Here is a 21,917-nt window from a genome sequence, read left to right on the forward strand (position 1 = left end):
CCCCATTTTTGGTGATCCTAGTGCAACTGATACATTTCCATAGATGGGAGCAATAGGTAACAAAATAGAACCATCTGGATAAGTATGCACTCCTTTGGATATGGCAGGGTGAGGGCTTGTCAGAATTACCTGTGTGAAGAGGCAGTTTAATTGTTTGCTGGGGGAGGAGATACTTGTGATGCTCCTAAAACTTTTCAGGTGGCTGTGTTTCCTTTTCACCTCCTGTTGCTAGCGTCCCAAAGAAGTTAAGATTTGAAATTTCCAAGTTGTTTTACCTGGAGTACAAGTCCTGGGGGAGCTGTTTATATAAAACACAGCATTAGAAGTTCTCCTGGGAGTTATGCAGCGAGGCAGCCAGCACTGAGCTTGACCTGACCTTTGTACCTGGAAGCTTTTGCCCTCAGAGACCCCAACATTGCTGAAGCTGTTCACATAGAAATAATCTAGATTTCTGAAGCCAAGTACAGACAGGGCATGATTTCATGTTTTAGCTGCCAAAATATGCTCTTGATTTGGAGATCTGAAATATGGAGAGCAGTGTCAATTTCATGTCATTATCTTGTATGTCTGCGTTTTGGTTTTGTTTTGGTTTTATTTATTCAATTATCACCCTTCACCATCACCACCACCACCACTACCACCTCCCGACCTTTGCCTGCCCCAATAGACCTGGCATCCTGCTAACTAAAACAACTCATTCTCATTCCTGGTCCCTGCCCTTTTCTCCTTGGCCTTCTCTCAGATTGGGAGAGTGTGAGGTTTTATTGGTGGGAACCTGCAGTCCCCACTTTGGCCATTCATTCTGAGCCACACATGCTAGAAGACCATCCTGAGTTCCCCCACTCAAACCCAACAGAGAGAAAAACAGAGAGCACCCTAAGAGTAGAAAGAAGGATTTGGAGCCAAGTCAGGGGAGTGGATCACCCAGGGACCTGCTGAGATAACAAACCAGCTTGTCTCATCACAGAGACACATATGCTCATATGTTCTACTGGGAATGAAGCACCAGAGCGCATCTTGTGAATGATATTTCTTACAAAAGCTAGGTTCCTGCTACTTTTCCAGAGAGCTGTGATCACAAACTAGGGTGTCTCGTCTATTTGGTTGACTATCATGTTTGTCCACCGACACTAGAGGTTGTCATAGGGTGGTGTCCTTCCCAGAAGAGTTAGCATTCCTTGAAGAGTGTCTGGCTAAGGCATATTGTTGAGACCTTTGGCACATGCTTCTCACTACTACTGTTAGGAAGATGGTGATGGTCTTTCACTTTCACATCCACCATCTCAGTGAACACTCTAAGCAGCCGATGGGCATAGAGGCAGTTAACCTCATCCCCTTCTCCAGATGAGAAAGCCGGGGCCCAGGAAGTGGGTGAATAGGCTGGAATCCTGTTCCGAGTTCCTAACCTAATTCCATGGCAGCCATGATGTGGCACTTGGGGAACAGCATGATGGACAGAACCCCTGTCTTCAAGGCATTGGCTGTCTAGTCCTAGAATAAGAATCCAGGTCATCTGATGTCTTGTTCACGTCTTTTCTGGTTCATGTCAATCAGAACAAGACAGATAAAAGGTAGCTCCAACTTAATTAGGGGCCCATACCTTAGAAACTTATTCTGTAGTGGGGTTCACTGTGAAAGTAAAATACTCTTGACCAGAAGGGTATTTTTGTGGTTTTAAGTTGAAGTCATTAAGTCAGTAAGGCTCCTTTGCTAGACTCTTCTAATTAGAGAAGGAGAGATTAAACAAGGAACCCTAGTGTGAGAGTAGATTGACACCAGTGTTGGAGATGGCTGTATCTCCTGAGCTGGATGCCCCTTTTGACTGGGCATCGCAGATCTAGTGGAATGATATGTTCCCCTGTACTGAAGATTTCAGATTTGGTAATCAACAACTAGTATATCAGTATATGTACTGTTATCAATCTAAGTCCCAGAATAAAATAGTTATCAATGGATAATAGTTATCAATAGTAATCTTTCCCAATTGATTACAAACCTTACACTTAATTGCATAGCCCACATACACTAATACATCTAAGGTACATATGAGTATATGTTTCTTCTTAGGAGAAAAATGACAGCCATATGAAAGCATGAGAGTCCTAATAATGGGGTGATGTGGATGAGATTTTAACTAAATGTTCATAATGTACCCGTGTTAGCTGACCTGACTTAAAGGGGAAAGGTCTCTTCCAGGGATTCCTGATTCCCTTTCTGTGAATCTTCCAACACTGGACTTCCTGTGGCCCTAAAGACTTGACCAACAATGACTTATGGAAGAAGGGCTACAAAATGTTGATATTGCCTCTTGAGCTTTGTTAAGAGATCAGAACACATGAAAATGGAGAAATAGGAAAAATCAGTTGCCTTGTTACTTTTCCAGAAAAACTCATTTTTCCTTAGGTAATTCCATGTAAGTATTGCTAGGTACTTACATAATTATATTCTTTTTCCATTTCTTCCATGTTCCTTTCTCCTTCACTGTGATTTTTCTTGCTCCTTAAGAGAAACTGAATCCAAGTATTATAAGTCTAGACTAGCATTTCCCAAAGTAACTTTTAGAGCATTAGTCCCATGAGGAAAGCCTTGAAACAAAGACTCTCTGGGCAAAGAATTTTGTGAAAGTGCTCCATATTATAACTCTATCTTTGAGCTTCCTGGGGCAATTAGCAGATCAAAGGATCTAAAAAGTCATATAAGAAAGAAAGCTCTCCAATTTAATTTAATCCAGTATTTCCCAGACTTATTTGATTGTAGATTTCTTTTTTCTTTTCAGTAACATCTGTGCTCTGAGAAATATTGTTCTCAGAGTATCAGGTGAAAAAAGAGACTACCCATTTTATAACATGACTGAACCAGTTTCCAGCAGTATTTTTTATCAGAAGGTGGGATTTTCAGGCAGCTTCTTACTTTGCACAACAGAAAATGGAAGTGCCTCTTCCATTCATTTCCTGGGATACTTTCTTAAAGGCACTGACATCTGAGAATGAGTGATCCCAAGAACCCAGTAGATCTAAACTAAGGGAGTCATTAAGGGTGAGGACCCAGGATATCAAGAATAGTCATAAATACACAGCTTTTCAGGGATTACTGAGGAGGTGGGAAGATTTGGAGAAGATGTAAGAGAAGTCAGTGCAGTGTGGCAGTTCAACAATCTAGCCCCCTACCTGAAAAAGAAGCATTTAATAGCTGGTGGGCTGTGACCCCTAGGATGGTCACAGCCATTGAATATGTCCAAGTAGAATATCCAGACAAATCCCAATAATGACTTGGGAAATTCTTCAAAGCAAGAAGTGACCACGGGGGCAGACAACAAATATTTCCCATGACACAAGCTGCTCGTGTGTTTTGAGAAACAATTAAGTCCAAAGAGTAAATGAAACATGCTGGAGACACGTTAGAGATGTTTCTTAGGTTACCAAGATTGATTTCACAAAGCCAAGTAGAAATTCAGCTTTTCCTAAATATTCTCTGTACCTGTTGTCATCAGTCTCATCTGTCATTTTCTTTAAATAGTGTCTCCTTCCCTGCCTTAAAACATATCAATGATATCAAGTCTTTCTACTTTCCTTTTTCTAGGCATCATACAAGTTTTACTGTCCCAGTACAAGTCATATTTTATTAAGCTCATTCCAGTGGCTCCCAGGTATATACTAACCTGGTGAATAAGAAAAGCACAGCATTAGCATGAGGTCCACACTCCAGCCAACTTAAAATGTCAGGCACCATGCAGGCTACCCTTTGTGCATCTAGGACTCACATTTCTCTTCCTGGGTCTTGGATTGGGTGTTAGGTCTTCAAGGACCTGGATCTCACTGCTTGTTTGTGCAAAATCTACTTCTATTTGTTAAAGCACTTGCCACTCTGATTCTAGTTGGGAAGGGCCTAAATGACAAAGAACCTAAACATTTTGGGGCTGGTAACCTCAGAGTAGGCGGCCACTTTTGAAAGTGAAAAACTCACAAGAGAAAACTCTTCTCTCCTCTTCCTCCTTCATTGAATGTAAATACTCACTCATAGGTGTTGGAGACCTCAAGGGATTTTGACCACCTTTGAGACTTTCTGATCATATTTAAGTTTTAAATTTCGTTTCACATTTTACTTACAGAAAACCTACTTCTAAATGAGGGCTATGAGTTTAGGAGCATGGAGACATGATACTTATGCGATCAATTGCAGAAAAATTTGGTTAAATTTCACATTTTATGTTCAGATTCTTTGTCACATGTTCACACGTGTCTGGCCCTTACTAGGTACTCTGTAAATGTCTGTTGAATGAACTGCTCCTATAGTAACTTCAGGAAATAGGAAGGGCAGATGGAAGTATCCCCATTGTATAAATAAAGAAACTCAGAGGTTGTTAATGATCCAGAGTCACAAAACTGAAAATCAGCAGGCCTCAGATGAAAGCCTAAGTCTCTGAGTACTGCACATTGGTGGCAAACCTCTTGGATACATCTAAGTAACCACGTGTATTTGTGATTGCACAACTATAATGGATCCACTTATTCTTGAGTGCAAATGTGCGTTTTCCCTTTCCCATTGAATTGTAGTAAATTTTATCCTGTTTTGTTTATTTTCCAAAATTGAATTAAATGTCATCTTGGCCGGGCGTAGTGGCTCACGCCTGTAATCCCAACACATTGGGAGACTGAGGCAGTCAGATCACCTGAGTCAGGAGTTCGAGACCAGCCTGGCCAACGTTCTGAAACTCCACCTCTACTAAAAATAAAAAAATTAGCCGGGTGTGGTTGTGAGTGCTTGTAATCCCAGCTACTTGGGAGGCTGAGGCAGGAGAATCACTTGAACCTGGGAGGTGGAGGTTGCAGTGAGCCGAGATCGCGCCATTGCACTCCAGCCTGGGCAACAAGAGCGAAACTTCATCTCAAAAAAAAAAAAAAAAAAAAGAAAAAAGAAAAAAGAAAAACAGAAAAAGAAAAAAAATACCATCTCATCTGTTCTCTTTCCATTTGCTCCAGCTTTCATTGTCTTTATTTCCATTCTTCTGTTTTGTGAATTTATTCCTTCCATTTCCCCCCATTTTCCCTGTTCCCCTTTACTCTTCTCTATTCCTGCTGCCCCTGTGCCAATTGCAAACTCTCCTGCTTCCATGGAGTCACCAGAATGAGATCTTCAAGTAGTGGAGAGACTGGCCCAGAGGGGAAAGGGAACTGCTCTGGATCACAGGGGGTTCTTGGCAGTGGATTGCCAGGACTCACATTCCCTTGCTCACTCTCCCCTGAGCTTCTGAACATGCAAAGATCTGGAGTAAACTGTGCCCCCAGAGCAAAACAGGATGCTTTATTCTGCTAAGGGCTGCTGTCAGATCAGCCAGGGTGCTAGGGGTACTTTCAGAGGGTGACTTTTCTGTGGTAGAAGCTAGGTTTTCCCTTTTGCATTATGAACTTTAAGGTGTCTGTCCGTTCTATGGATCTAGTCCTAGGAAATTGATTGTCCTAATCCTAAATATTATCCACTCTACTTGGTAATTTCCAGAATCTGTCTGTGGGTATAAATAGTAATCCTTGGTGCTTTCTCTGCTGCTCCTGATGACTGTGTGGTCCCAGCATGTGTTGGCTCTCAGCCAAGGTGTGTGTTTGTACCATTGGACATATTTCAGAGCATTGAATGTTCACTTCCATTTTCTGCTGAAAATTCCCGCAGAATTCTACTTGGGACACATGTTGTTTTGTCATAAACCATCAAATTTCTTGGTTACTAAAGAACCCATGCCTAGATTTGGCCTTCTCTTCAAACTGGTGGTCACAGAACTGATACATAGATTGTATTTTAAGATATAGTAAAATGATCCCAGTGACCTAATTTATAACGGTTGATAGAAATCTGCTTTTCCTTTCTGTGTATGGATTCTGGATTCTTGCATACAGGCAGATGCTTAGAGTACTGAACCTATACTCTGCTTCAGAGAGGCTGCAGCACTCACTGCCTTGGTTTTGAGATTTCTGGTCCCTAAACACGTTCCTTCTCCCCTCTTTCTACAGGCAAAAGAGCCATAAGGTAGAGTTGGCTCAGAAAAGAAAAGCAGGGCTTTTGCTGTCTCACCCTCCTACCCCTGTCCCTTCTGCATACACCTGAGCCTTGGGTACTGCTCTCTGGTAGAATTAGTCAGCATCCTATAAGAGCATTCCTCAAAGAGGGGAATTTCCAGCCATCCCCGCAATTAGGCCCTCATTGATGTTGTGGCTGGAGGCAGATGACAACTCCAGGCCTATGTGTTTCCTGGCCCTAGATCTTTTTTCATAAAACCCACCTGCTTTTGTCCTCCTCCTACATTTTGTGTTTAGTCAACAAGAAGTTGGTGGGGCCTCACAGTCCACCAGAAGAATGAAGCAGTCACAGCAGCCCCTCCTGGGGCACCAGCTCAAGGCCATGGGATCCCTTACTCCCACTGAGCCCCTCTCTGTGAATGCAGGGTGAGCTTTCGTGATTGATGCTCTGCTTCCCTTGCACTTTCACCGGCAGATTAGTCAAAGTGCAGCCCTTTGAACTCTGACAGACAGGCAAGGGGTCCAACCTGCTCTGTTGCCCCCAGAAGATGAATTCTGTATATAGAGTTGTTATTCCTAGCTTTTGCTTAGGGAGGAATAAAAAGAATTTATTTTATGTTTTGAGGTTAACTGAATGTGGGATAAATGTATACATAGCATCCTGTGTGTATATATGTATGTATCACTCTATGTCAGATGAACTGAGGACTTTTCCACATATGGAAGAATTTTGCAAGATCATGTTTAGCTAGAAACTTCTCTCCCTAACTTCCTCTGAGTGCATGTTTGAATATACATTATATATACATATATATGTATGTGCACACATAAATATATTTTCATGTTTCCTCCACTGAAGAAAAATTAACACCGTATATCAGGCCTTACTAAAGTATAGCTATGGAACATACAAAACACCAGGAATTTTTAGTTTCCCATGATAGTAACCTGATAAGAAAAGTTACATATTTTAGGCTTTTAATATCAGTTTTCCAACGAAGCTCGTATGTCTAAAGTTTGCCCAGATAAGAGACAGTACATTTTTTTTTTTTTTTTTTTTTTGCATTGTATATCTAATTTCATGGCCTACTTCTTGGAAGAAGCCTTGAGTTTTGTTTCATGTAGGGATGAAGCCTTCAAATTCAACAACCCATGAAGAAACCTCTTATTGGTGCTGATGTGTATTGCATGGAAGAAGGGTTCAGAGATTTTAACCATTGCCACACCTGGGCCAGTCCTCTCAGAACTACAGCCAAGGATATCCTGGCATGCATTTTGAAATAGCTCTTGTGAGCCACTTGCCTCTTTCCCAATACTTCTTTTCTCACAAGTAGATTGGAGGATACTGTGTTTAAAACTCAGCGGGTTAAGAAATAGAAAGATATCACAGATGTCTCTTTTTTCTTTATCCCCCAGAGACTACTAAAAATCCCCCAAACTACTAAAAAGTGAGCCAGACGGCGTATGTGATTTCCCACCATTGGGAAATAAAAGTGGCAGTTTATTTGTTTGCTTGTTTTTAAGAGCAGAAGCTGTAGAGTAACCCTGCGGTGGCTCTCTGTGAGGCCACAGGTAAAGAAGGAAATGGGGACAAATGTCTGAACTGTTGTTGTGGGAGGTATTTAACTGCCTCCTTCCTCTACCAGCAGTTACATGCTCACCCAACCATTAAGAGCCACAGGAGAGGAAGGAAGGCGGAGTTACGCAGCAGTTGGGAAGCTGGCTTTGCAGATGAGCAGGTTATTGTCAAAGCCCTTTAATCTGGGTGTGATGTTAATTCCCTGCATGTAAGCACATGAGGGCACGATTTAATAAGCCCTGCCAGGTAGGGTCTTCATGTATGGGAAAAATGCAGAGCTGCTTAATGCATCAGGATCCTCCTGTTAGAGAAGGATTTTTCCTTAAAGGAGGTTTGAGCCTATTGAAGATTTCATTCAGTCTTACTCTATTTGGGGTAGAGTGGTTTTTTTTTTTCTTTCTTTTACTGATTTGTCTAGGTTTTACACCTTGTTTGCAGTCTTAGGGTTACATTAAGAGATTTGTTGCAGTATCCTTTGAGTCAACAGGGGTTTTTCAGACATAGCCTACGCTCCCCAGCTTACAGATGCAATGCATCTTGGCAACATTGGAGGGCTGATGTCTTTTCAACTTGCTGCTTTAATCCAGTCGAATTTGTCTAAGAGGCAGCACTTCAGCTCCCCCACTGAGAGGGGGTGGCCAGCCTTGAAATGTTGGGAAGCAGGGAAATCCATTTTATATTGCTAAACACCATTGCCCCTCTTTTTTTCTATAACTGAGGTAATAGGGCTCATGTTTGACTTAAAACACTGCAGGCACTTGCAGCACTCCAAAGATAAGGGACAAGCAGAGGAAAGGGAGTAGGAAACATCCTTTAAACATACCCTGTACACACTCACAAAGTCTGTTATTGCAGGAAACCACCTTACAGACCAATAGCATTTGAAAAATTCTGATTTGGGCATCCATCTATTAATGATCTTAATAATGTCAATTTTGAACAGCCCAGAGACTCTAAAATATTTAAGAATCATTTTATACACCATCAGATCCTTTTTAGACACACCATTTTGCCTTCAGCCTTAGTTTAATATCAAATAATTTGTTTTACTAGTAATCAGCTATCAACACTACCAACAGGAATGATATGCCTAGTCATATTGGTCTAAGTCTGTAACATCCACAAACTGGTTTAATTTACATTCTCGAGTGTAATTTGCACAGCGAACCTATGGAACATCAGGACCAGGACATGGTAGTCCCATTTTCTTTTCTTTCTTTCTTTCTTTTTTTTTTTTTTTTTTTTGAGATGGAGTCTCACTCTTGTTGCCCAGGCTGGAGTGAGTGCAATGGCATGATCTCAGCTCACCACAACCTCCATCTCCCGGGTTCAAGCAATTCTCCTGCCTCAGCCTCCTCTCATTGTCTTTTTTAAGCAGCTGAGGAAATGAAGAGTCAAAAGGAAATTTGATTGCCTACCATGAAGGAACCAGAGTCATGTAAAAAACACAATTTTCACTGTGTTTAACAAAGCCAAATGTTAATGACTGATCGATGAAGGAGCAAAAATAAAGCCTGTCTTCACTCCCACCCTTTTTTGTGGTTATCTGGCAATGGTTCTGCTTTTAGCAGATGTTGACTTTAAGCTCCCAAACAATATTGTTGGCCAACATAGAGGCGTCCAGCATTTTAATCTTCAGCTGGGTATCTGATGTCCTCGAGCTGAGTGAACTGGCACAGTGCACCAAAGACTAGTTTGTCACAGCTACTTTTGCTTGAAGGAAATAGAAAACTAGTTTCTTCAATTTGCCCTATAATGATGATGCAAAAAAAAAAAAAAAAAAAAAAAAATTGAGGATGCGCTTAAAGATGCTATATTAGAAGTGAAGGAAAATGTCGCCCAAACTTCTATAACATTCTCGATGGCTTGGCAAAGTGGTCTCAGGTAGGTGCCCTGCCTCAGCGTGTCCTTGTGAGGTGAGCTTGCTGAGAAGAACCAACCCAGGCTGCACAGGATCTCCGGTCCGTGCCTCTCCCTTGAGAGACACCCCAGTGTGTCTTTTAAAATATGGACATATACTGCATTCTGCCTCAACCAATGAAGTTCCGCTTTCATCACTTGCGGGTAGAAGAATAAACCAGAGATGTGGCTAGTGCGGTGGAAGATGGGAACAGTCATTCTGAGAAGACACAAATCAACACAATCTTGGCAATCGTAAGGAACTCTGGGAATCCGGGAAGCATATTCCTTCAGAGGAATCCAGTCATTCAAAACAGTGAGAACTGAGCCTTCCATAATTACTCATTTAGAAATATCTAAGTTCCTACATCTGCGAATCATGGCACAGTATGAAGGAAGTAAAGGTGCTGCCTTTCCCCTCAGAGATCTTAAAATGTGTTGGGGTGCTGCTGACATGTCCACGTAAATAGCTTCTACTTGCATGTGAAGACCCCTTTCTTCCAAGAGCCAGAGGGATCCAACTAAGGTGTAGCTTCTAGTTCCAACCAGGGTCTTCAACAGCTTGGAAAGAAGGCAGGACGAAGTTCAGTGTACTCTAGAGCTGAGCTAAGCAGAACCAACAAATGTCTTTTGGGGTCAAAGTGAGCTCTTCTTTTTGTGGCTTCTCGGCTCATATGGTGGAGTCAGAAGGGTGTATTTTTGTGGTTAGACAGACTGGAATTTGACCCTGGCTCCCCAGTTCCCAGCCAGGTATCCTTTGGTGAGCTACCTGACCTCCCTCCCTGAGCCTTCCTTTCCACATCTGCACAAAGAGCCTCCTGACACCTGTGTCATGGGGCCTTGGTGAGCCTCGGAGAGGAAACACAGAAGCCGTCAGCACTCTTTCTAACCTGGAGGAGGTGCAAATACACACTGGCTCTTTTCTAGGCCAGCTCAGAAATAAGCTAACGTTTATTTTTAAAAGAACAGGAAGCAGATTTCTGAACCTGGCTAGGACTCTCCCGTTTGGCAGGGCGGGGCGTGGGGGGGGGGGTATCTTACCTGCAAATGGGCCCCGGAGGTTATAATAAATACAAGTCATGTAAGAGTTTATAGCCATACCTGACCCCATCACCAGAACACAGACATTCATCCATGGACTAAGCATTCCAGGAAGCAGGAGAGATGAAAGACAGATGAATGGTCTCCAGAGAGAAGGTTTGGACTTGACCCTAGCAGAAAACCCACTAGTGCCCTGATGAGGCTCGGTGCCCCACTTTTCCAGGCTCATGCCTAAGCCTATTGTTTTCCTTTACACATGTGTCTGTTTTTCCCGGCTCTGGCCAAGCCTGCAGTTGGAAATGCTAACAGGATCTGCTTTGGTTGAGCCCAGGCTCAGGGCACATCATAAATTCCACACTGTGATCTTGCTTTCGTGACTTGTGCAGTCAAACTTTGCAAAGTCCTGGGGCTTGAAGTTTCAGAAGTTTTAGAGAAGTGACGAATGAAGTAAGGGTGGAGGCGAGTCTGAAGACTGCCCACACCAGACCTAGTTATAACCAGGATCATCTCCTTGCACCCCTTCCAGCAAGGAAGCCAGGTGGACCTTCCTGGCAGAGACCTCAGCTGAGTTCCCACAAAGGCAGCAGGCTATTTGGAAATGATACATCCCTGGTTCTACTCTTTTTCCTTTCTAGGACAGGTGCGACACTAAGATCCCCATTAGGAAATTAATTCTTTGGTTTCAAGAAAAAAAGCCAGCTATCAACTCAAAGAGAATTTCAGGTGTTCAAAACAAACAAACAAACAAACAAACAAATCCGGTGGTGGCCTCAGGTTTGCCTGCTGGCTGTACCTAATACTTCAAAATAGTGACCAATTAAAGGTTTACACTGGGCCATTTATCATGTCAGATTATAGAGTTTCTTCTCAGAGCCTCTTTGCTGGAGCTAATAAATGCCCCCCAACAACAACAAGTCTCTTGTCTTGTCAACGATGACTCAGTCCCTTTGCCTTTAGAGCTTGTCACCAACATAGCCGCTGTGAGCAGCCCATTGGTGAGGAATTTTGTTTTATCTCAATATTTAGATAATCCCATTAGGGCACAGCATCTGGGACTACAGGATTTCCATCAAGACCCCTTGTCCGTCACATCATCCCTGGAACTGTAGATGTGTCCTGAGGTTATTTGATAGTTAAACCTCCTCCCCTTCAGCATTTGCTGTGTTTTGTGGTCGCTGTGCTCTCTGGGCTTCAGTCCACCTTGGATGTTCCCATCCCCAGATGAACAAAAGCATGCAGATGACTGATGGACTAGAGTCTTTCTTCCCATCCAGATATTTTGGCAACTTGTGGCAGAACAATCACTCACAAAGGACACACCAGGGATCAAACACCAAGCAGCATTCAGAACAGCCACTGCAAAGTGGATTTGGAAACAGAAAAACAAGGAAAGGAAACATTCTCCCGGGCCTGATAGATGCAATTTAAAACTCCAAGTATTTCTCAACAACTTAGCATGAAGTTAGGGATCAAGTGATACTTGGCTGTTTCTTATTTTGGGGTCCCCAAATTTACATTTCTGTGCAGTAAGTTTGCTGAGCAAATTAATATTTGCATACAGAGATGCAGGCAGTGCAGCCGTGAAACAGCTGCATGTGTTTGGAAAGACTTGGAGCTCCCACACTGATTAGCTCCTGCATTTTTGTTTTTTATTCCCCAAACGGACACTCACTCTGACCCAGATCATTTGGCGATGAGGGTCAATTCATGTTTAAGCTTTGAAGATTAGAGAGACCAGAAAGGGCCACCACTTCTCTATTTTCTTTTAAAAACTTTAAACTTTAAAAAACTAAAAACCTTTAAAAATGCATAATATTCTGAGTTCATGAAAGGAATTTATCCACATTTCTGCCACATTAAATGTTAGCAAAGTTTACATTGGACTGTCATATTTCTTTACTTTATTCACTAGCATACAAGATGTCGATCTGAACATCTGGTTTTTAATAACCCTCGACATCTGGGAGCTCCTTTTTATTCCTATGGTGGACGAGGAACAGTAGTAGTGATATTGGCAGCGTATATTTTCAAACTACAACTCCTGTCTGTTTCAATCATAATTAATTACCACTTTTTAATATATTTAATTTGCTAAAAGTGATTTGCATTAGACCACATTTCACTGTTAAGAAAATAGTAGTAGGTTTTGGTGGCAGTGGCTTTTCTTTTTGCTTACTTTCTTCTCTTTTAAAAATTAAAACCCGATAGGAATGGATTTGGAACTAAATGAATGTATATATGATGTTGGGTTTTAAATATGAAATGAAATAAACTGCTCTGCAAGGAAAGTTATTTTATAGCTATTTAAGAAGTCGGCAGTGGCTGTAGGCTGTATTTCAGAGAAAGCCTATTTTGTTTTGTGACTTTGGCAAATCATAGCATCTTTCTATGCTTGGAGTTTTTCTACAGCAGCAATTTTGGGGGTCAAGAATCTTATGATGAAAGCTAGGGCCTCCATCCAGAGACATATATTTGCACACATACTCAACAACATTCTTCATTGAATTTCAAGGGGTTGCTAGGCCCCTTGAAACCCATTTATGAATGCCCTCGGGTCTTATGCTGTAAACTTTCCTCCTTTATGAAGATGAAAAGGAACATCAAATTTGCTTTTCTCCAGGGACAGAGAGGAAGTTAAATGAATGTAAAAATACATTTTTCCTAAGTCACATAGGGAAAAGGGAAGTTTCTTGCCAAGAACAATTATTAGACTGTTTAATAATAAATAAACACAGATAATTTTTACATAAGAAGGCCCAGCTAAAATGATCAATGTATTTTATTGTTTGCCAGAATATTCCTACCTAAGCTGTCAAGTGAAAATTCATACTGAGTCATCCAGTTCAGACTCTGGGCAAATCATTCCATTGACTCATGTCAGTCAGGGATTCGTAACCTTTGTGGGCCATGGATCCCTTTGGCAGTATGATGAACTCTTTGGATCTCTTCTCAGAATAATTTTTTCAATGCATAAAATAAAATACCTGGAAATACAAAGGTAATAAACTGTATTGAAAGTCAGTTGAAAAAAAATCTTTGAGTAGATAAAAATGACTAGACCTACTGGCCAGATTAGGTGGAACTGTATGAAACTGCTATTTTTCTAGGTAAAAATGGCCAAGTATTGGCATTTTCGTATGATTCAACCTAATAGTATAACAACTTAACCAATAAGGAGTCAAATAATGAGAAAATATTCCAAGTTTTTTTTCCTCCTATTCCTGATTTTCAAAACAAGAGGCAAATCATGGCAAAATCTGACTTGATTGGAGATCTATTAAAAGGCACAGCTCTCAAATTATGCGTGACACCAGGGTATGTTTCAATCCTTGCAGTAAACTGTGAGAATTGTTCAAAACAGGGACTTTGATATGGGGATGTACCTCTGTCTTCAAAGATTCCATTTGCCTGTATATTAGCCACTTTACTAAGTGAGGAAAGTCACCAGAGCTATTTTGGAAACACTTTTCCACAAGAATTCCAAGGAAAGAAGTTTCAGTTTATCCGCAGTTTGAACACAATTTTAAGTTAAACAAAACTTTCTTTCTACAAGCATTCTACTGAATTGAAAGTTTACCTCTCTTTTCTTTGAAACTTATTTGATTGCAAATGTATAATCATTCCACGCAACTGTATAATCATACCATCGCCAGTGCATCCTCTTTCATGCTGAGAGCAACGTAGAATCTGTCAACTAAGAAGATGCATGTTTGAGCCTTTGTGGAATAACCAATATGAATTATCGCCTGCTGAAAAAGTTTGTTCCACCCGAGTAGATGGAGTTGTGTGTGTGTGTTTTTAAAAAATTCTTCTTCAGCCTTTATTGATACTTTAAGCTTAAGAGAAATTAAGGGTATTTGATTACTATAATTACTTCTCTGCTTACTTAAAAGGTTTAATCTACTCCTTAGGCATATGCAATTCAGATTGCATGCTTTCCAAAAAAATAATCATCTGCTAATGTAGACTAATGTTAATCTTCTAATCCAATCTTGACACAGAGTCAGAGCTGGGTGGGTGGAATGTTTTTGTGTGTGGGTTGCCATAGATACAAAACTTGGTTATGTATTTGACAAGTCGGTGATGTGGAACTTAAGTTACTATGGATTTTTTTCCTCAGTCTTGAAGATTAAAAAACAAAGTGAAGATTAGCGTGCCTTTCCAGTGCATCTCGGTGTAACTAACCTTCTCTTCTTTCATTCTGGTGCTCCCCTCCTCTCTGTGCACCTCCCTACCTCGGGCCGGCCGCAGGATGACGAGGAGGGCATATGGGCATAGCCGGGCCTGTAAACCAAAGTTCCAGTTTTGTTTTGAGGGGTGAGAAACCATCTTTTATATCATTTTTCTTAAAAAATTGCATTCTAGTGTTGTATTGTGTGCGTGCTCAATTGTGCTCGCTGATGTTTGTGGATTGTGCCCTGTGTTTGCTACTGTGTTCTGTGCGCGCAGAATGTCCGCGTCCCCTGACCCCTCCCAAGAGCCCCCTCCATCCTACCTCGCCTCCCCACCCCACAACCACATTACTGCTCTGCCTTGTTGGGGCTGGGTTTAGCACGATTCAAATGTTTCTACGTTATTTAAGATGTAAACTATGCCCTTACTAGGATTTATACACACTTTTTAAGGCATGATTGTGGACTCAGAAATTGTCGCAATTCTCCAGTCGTGGTTTTCAGCCGACTACTTGCTTTTACCAGATATGCCAGTGTGGTGTGACTCTCACGTCCTTCTGGTTGTGTCAAATGTTTGGCAAGGAATAAGGAAAATAAAACTATGTATCTTCATGGAGCTGAAACTATCATCTCTAAGAAGCCCGTTTAATGGATTGTGCTATCTCTTCTATGGCAGTTCTGAAGAAAACACAAGGATCAAGGCATAGTAATGGTGAATGGGTAACTGTAACTCTTTAAATGAATTAGAATAGAAATATTCGTATTAGCAGGTCTTATTAGTGACATTTTATCTGTTGCTTTTTAAAAATTATACTTCTAAGAGGCTTTGCATTAGAAATTACACACATTGTATTTATCAGAGGGTTTTGTACTTTTAAAAGCTGATCTTTAGCTATGAAGAACTCACCCTTTATTTACATCCTATCTGCATTACGATTGAATAATGACACATGTAATTACCACATGGTTATAAATGGAACATTGAAGTCTAGAAACTTTTGCTGCTGAGAATTACACCTCTCCTGTACACTGCAGGCTGTGGAACACCAAGTCACAAACTCCCTGGAGTTGAATATACATATGGTTACATGGAATACGGTATTAAACTTGATAACATTGCATATGACATTTTATTTGGAACAAGGAATATAGATTGTGTGCCATGGTGATTTTTTCTGATCAGAAAGTATTCAATGTATAGTTCTTTATTCTGAGACAAGCATGAAATGACACAGTGCTGGAGAATCAACAGGTGTGGGACAATTCTTGGGGATAACTTAGCATTTATGTCTTTTCCCAAGTCTTGCCTTCAAATAGCATGGCAGGTGGTGCTTCAGGTGAAGTTTAACCTAGAGCTGGTACGTTTTGCCTGTTGGTGAGTTTCATTGTTGTGTTTTACTTCTCACTTGAACCTGTTATACATCCCACTAATGGGTCAGTTTGCTTTTTTTTGGTACTGAGGGTGAAGTTCACAGAATGGTGGTTTTCAGATATAACATCTTTCTACATAGTAAAGATGTAATGCCTCCTGGATCCATTTGCTGCCGGTAAAACCTGCTTCATGTTAATACAGGAGTATCTCATCTCTTCTCCCTTTTCTTAGCAAAGGGGAAAATGGCACTGGAATTAACACTTCTAGATGCAAAGTCATTCCATAGGAAAGCTTGTCAGTATGAGGAAGTGGGGAAATCAGAGAAGTTCTGGATGTTCTATGGGAGCAACTCTTTCCCTCTCTAGGGAAAATATTAAGAGAAATGTCACGTTTACTCACAAAAAAAAGCTAATAAAAGTGGAAATTGACCTAAACTAATATGAAATGAGAAGAAAGCGTTTTATAGCATTAAAAAGCAAACACATGAAGCCTGCCTCAAACATGCATGGGCTAGGTAGGTAAAGGAAAGTTCTAAGAGTTTGGCAGTTGTCTTGAAAAGTATAGCTCCTACTTGGGGCTCTTCTGTGAAGCTACTTCTGTCATCGTGAGTATCAGGGTGCTAGGCTGCACTTGTGTGTCCTCCTGAATAGTGAAGATTTTTTATTGCTCTTTCACAAGATTCATGATACCGGGAGATATGAACAGTGTTGTTATCCTCAGGATGGAATCGGCTCCAAGACCCATAGGAAATCTTGCCTTGCTTAAGGCAAATGCAGACAATCGTATTAAGCCCTATCCCCTTTATTTCTTCATGAATTTCCCCAAATGCCATGGACACCAGAAAATAAATGTTTCTAGTAATTTAGTCAATATATAATCCTACTTTAGTATGCTGTAATAAATTTCATATGCTTCAGAGGAAAACTACTTATCTTTCTTTATGACTCCTTTAAACAAGTTTGCTTAGATATCCTCAGGCTTTTAAAACCATGTCTTTAAGGATTTAAATAATGAGATACTGGGGGAACCTTCTGTTTTTGAGCAGCCGTTGCATGTTTTGAGTTGCATTACAATCCATGAGGCCTTAGGAGACATTAAATTTATAACTAAAGATGGATAATAGTGGTACATTAAAAATTAACTGTTTTCAATGTTTTGATTTATGGCCCCTATAAAAGAAACATTACAAGATGTTATTTTACTAGACAACAGTAATATGCTCATAATAGCATCAGAAGGCTCTGACTTGAATCTGGAGTTTTGGTGCTGAAATGAATCATAATTTAGAAAAAGTTACTCTAAAAATTACAGCAAATTGGAATTAGCATAACAACCCTGCCAGCTCCTCCCTTTTTTGCCACTTCTGGAGGTTAAGTCCAGACATGATTTATTTGTCTCACTATGGTCATTCAAGAGTGATATTTTCCGAGCACACAGTGGACCAGGGAAAGTTTACTTTTCTAAAGAGTTTTGACAGCCCCCAGAGCTAGCCTTTCCCCTCTTAAACCTCACATTCAGGCCTGGATTTATCAGCATGTGGCCTGTGCAGTCCACAGGCCCTACACTTAGAAGGGCTTCACTCTTAGGTTAAAACTCTGCTGTCACTGTCTTGAAATTCCTAACGTTTTTCAAAGAAGGGGCCTCACGTGTTCATTTGCCCTCAGTGCCAGTAATTATGTAATCTATGCTGCCTACACCAACCATATATTCCTATATTCTGCTTTTCAATTCTCTTTATACTCCCCCTCTCTGTTGGATCATCCACACTCTTGTTTTCTTATGCCTAAGATTTACCTGTGACCAGCCTCATTGTTCTGGGTTTCTTCTCAGACTCCATGGGATCACATTTCCAGCAAGTTGTTGCCCTCATAGGTATCCCGGGCACTGTGTATTCAACCACTGTCCTCTCACCACCAACCCCCCAAACCCCACATGCACACATACTTTCAACTGTGAAAAGGTGCTCTTGGAGGCCTAACTCTATTCCCTATCTTGCCTTGCAAAATGCAGGAAAAGCAGCGCCTCAATTCTCCATAACTTTCCTTCAGGAAAATCCACTTAATGTAGGTATCATTTGTGTCAGCAAATACTTCTTCATTTACGTCGAATGAAGGTGTTTTCCTCGGACCCCCCAAGAGGCATTCGGGTTTGTGAACATCAATGAGGTGGGCAATGGACGAGCGAATCGAGGCACCTTGTGAGATTTAGTGCCACATCTGCCTTGACATTTAAATGTTTGAGCTCTTACTGTGAACTCTTATAATTCAGCAGAGATAGAACACAAGTTTTTATTTCTTAAACCACTAGAAAGGAATTAGTCTTTTTTGATTGAAAACATATACAAATTTTTAGGACCCGATTCGTAAAAATACAGATGTGGCATTAACAAGTTTTGGCATGAGGCTGTGATGCTAGTAGATGCAGCCTGTTCAAAATGAAGAATTGTAGCTCTCTGCCACCAGCACATGGACAACGTTATGGTGAGTAAAAAATATGAATTCCAGAACATTTAGACATGAGGAAGGGGTGTTTTACAAATAAAAGTGCTGGATGGCCCAGTGGAACTGCCTGCCATGCCTCCCCTCTGGAAGAATGAAAGAAGGAGGAAGGAGATGTTTTATTTTGGCTAGGAAGTTCATGTCCGACTTGCCTTCTTTTAGCAGACAGAGTCTGGACACTGGGTCTGTGCTTGTCCTGGGACTAGAGAAATTTAATGGTGGCAAACAGAAAGTCAAAGAAAGAGCTCTGAGCTCTACACAAAGCAGAGGTTTCTATACAAAGTGGTGGTTTCTATGCAAAGTGCAGGTTTTCTTTTACACCTCCTGTACAGGGGTACCTCCTGGTGCTTTTAATGCAATTTAGATTTTGTGTAACTGAGGATCTGATATATCTCTTTCTTGTGCCGTTGGCTACTAAGACTTTCATTTATTCATTCCTTCATTTATTATTCACTCATTTGTCCATTCTTTCACCAAACGGTTCTCAGTTAGACGCTAGGAAATCAATGACGAATAAGATTGCCATGGTTGCTGCCCTGTGGATCTTGCCATCCAGTCAAGGGACAGAACATAAATAATTAGACATCTCAATGGAAACCTTGTACATTTTGGTCATGGCTTTGATGGAAACCAGAAAGATACTGAGATTAACATGAGGGACCTACTTAAGAAAGGATATTCAGCAAGCATCTCTCCAGGGAAGTAAGTTTTAAGCCAAGTCTTAAAAGCGGAGAGTCAGGAGGTACCCACACCAAGGCATGCATTTGGGAGGTGGTCCCAGGAGGCATTCAAAAGCTGGAGGTGGGAAGGAGTTTATAAGCTGAAGAAGCTTGAAGACCGTAACTCTGGGTAGAGCACAAAACAGCGAGATGAGGATGGAGAAGAAGGAAGGGGCCAGAAAATGTAGGGCCTTTTAGGGCGAGGTAGAGAGTTTCGATTTTTAGCCTAAGAAAACTGAGCAGACATCAGAGGAGTTAAAGCAGGGACATGACATGATTTGATTTATGTTGTTGAACAACCCTGGCTCCTGTGTAGAAGATGAATTGTCATGGCAGGAAGAGCAGAAGTAGAGGCTGTTCCATGATCTGTGAGAGAATTGATAGCACTGACCCAGGGCAGCAGTAGTGGAGATGCAGAGAAGTGGATAAATTGGAGATAAGACTAGGAAGTGAAGCCAGGAGGACTTGGATGGGGAGGTAAGATAAAGAACAAAATTGAGAATGCCTCCAGATTTCTACCTTGGGTGTCAAAGCTGGAGCAGGCCATTGTTGGTGGTGGTGGTGGGGGCACTGAGAGGGAACTCAGAGTTCTGGTTTCCCCAGATGTCCAGTCGGTCTGGCCAAGAGAAAGGCAGGCTTTTGAAATAGGCTGTTTTCCATGTTCCTGCCTATCAGCGGGGGAATCTCTGGCCTCTTATTGCAGTAATGTGCAGGCTGACAAGTTTAAAGCATGGCTGAAGTCTAACTTCAAGAGTGAGTGACTCCTCCAACTCTTGAAGAAAAGGATATTGCAAAGCAAAATCAGTAGTTATAGAATTAGGAGACATGTAAGTGGTAGCGATCTGTGGAAAAACAAAAACCCCAGAGTTGTAGGAGGTTGAAAGGGACCTAGGGACTCTAGGGTCCTAGAGAGGAGGGAGTTGCCATTGGCTCTTGCAGTTCCCCCTGAGATCTCCAGGGATCAAGGATTCTGTGGGTTAAGGGATACAGCATGAGGTTTTGATTGCTTTTGATAATTGACTTCCCATCTTGAAATTCTACGTATATTATTTTTCTGCAGAAGAAGCTTTCAATAATCTCTTTTCAGGAGTTAATATGAGAACTAACCAGAAGTAGCTACGAGATGTTTTAGAACCACCAAGACAATGTCTCTGCCTACTTCCAATTGCAAAACCGATTCCTGGGCAAAGTAAGATGTTTTTGCTTTATCTCTGTCTCCACTTCTTCCTTTTATTTTGCTCTTCTACTCCTCTGGAAGGTGTCTGTATATTTATGTCTTCTATTCAGGCTTACAAAGCTGCTGTTTAGAGCTTCAACTTGAATATCCTATTCACGGTCTTTGCAATTAGTAATTTATTCAAAAAATATTTCTTCATCTTAGTACTGGAGATGTACTGGATATACATCTCAGTACTGGAGTCAAGGTAGTGAACAAAGTGTGATTCCTACCCTGGAGGAGCTTAATGTAGTACACAGATTCTCAAGCTGGCGTCCATAAACCCTGGAGGCTCTGCAGATCCCCTGATGTGGTTAATAGACTTCAATGTGGATGTATGTACATCCCCGTAAAGAGAGTATTTATGTTCCTCAGCAGATAGTGGGGCCAGTGACTCAGAAAAAGTGAAACAGACCCTCATCTATGGGAGACTGGGTAACATTGTGGTGGGGTGGCTAACAGCGTGGTCTCTGGATTCAGATAGACCTAGGTTTGGATGACCTTCGGTAAGTCACCTTCCATCTCTCCCCTCCATATTCTCTTTGAGGAAGGTTGTGACACCCCCAGGGCTGTGATGAGCTGAGTAAGATGCCAAACCATGCCTGGTACACGGTGAGTATTCAACCCTAGGTAGAATATCAATATATCACTATTATGTTACTTCTGGGCTCAGGAAAGTGTACTGTATCCGTAAACAGAGGAAAGTGGTTGATACTGGGGTTGTTGAATTTGGGAGGTAAAAGAAAAGGCAGAAGAAAAGCAATCTATTCCTGTGGCCATAGCTACACCCAGGCCATCTACACATTTTCTAACAAGCCTTACTTAAAGCATATTTACCCTATAAACATACCCTCTCCAGTTACCTTTGATTTTTGTAACACTTGGGTATAGCAAAGGAAAGGTTGATTGTTGGAGAGTATGAATTAGTCCATGTTTGTAGCAGAGGGTTTCTTTCAACTAAAACAAAAATCTAATGAGTAACATGAAAGCCAATGAATATTTAACAAATAATTAATTGTGAGCTAATGAATTGGAAGAGAGAAAAGGATAATCATGTCTCAGTCCACCTCTTTCTGCTCTCAAGGGTGAAGGACTTGGGGGCCGAGGTAGAAGCTTTTAAGCAGATTGAAGGGCAGTAAATAAGTTCCTGTGGGTTTTTCTGGAGCTCATAAGGGTTACCTGGCAAAGCAATGCATGTTGGCTTAGATACGACCACACTCTCAGGACTTGAAATCTGGCTGAGAAATCATAAACAAACAGTGGTGATAAATTACCATGGGCCAGAGGCGGGAGGCGTCTAGCAGAGTGTTACTGCATTACATTACATCCTTCCTGTGCCAGGGCTGGCGCACAGGGAGCACGCTGGCTCTCCCACCCCTTTGTCATTTGCTTTAGAGTATGCTGTTGGTCTGG

At 41.4% G+C, this 21,917-nt stretch overlaps 1 protein-coding gene across 15 annotated transcripts in view; it reads left to right on the top strand.

Annotated features, from left to right (window-relative positions):
• Nucleotides 1–21,917, top strand: part of ERC2 (ELKS/RAB6-interacting/CAST family member 2) — a 970,222-nt gene that overhangs the window by 770,873 nt on the left and 177,432 nt on the right. For 2 of the 15 annotated variants that reach the window (XR_012090622.1, XM_073010031.1), the window contains exon 18: nt 14,779–14,844. The exons of 10 other annotated variants lie outside the window; for them this stretch is intronic. Coding sequence is in view for 3 of the 5 variants with exons in the window: in XM_073010031.1 (XP_072866132.1) it covers nt 14,779–14,805 (27 nt within the window). In the remaining 2 variants the exon portion in view is untranslated. Of the gene's footprint in view, nt 1–14,778; nt 14,845–15,152; nt 15,819–21,917 lie in introns of those variants that run through there. 3 more of the 15 variants (XR_012090623.1, XM_073010030.1, XM_073010032.1) reach the window with 3 other exon arrangements.

This window comes from Chlorocebus sabaeus, chromosome 22 (assembly GCF_047675955.1).
Source record: "Chlorocebus sabaeus isolate Y175 chromosome 22, mChlSab1.0.hap1, whole genome shotgun sequence".
Lineage (NCBI taxonomy): Eukaryota > Metazoa > Chordata > Mammalia > Primates > Cercopithecidae > Chlorocebus > Chlorocebus sabaeus.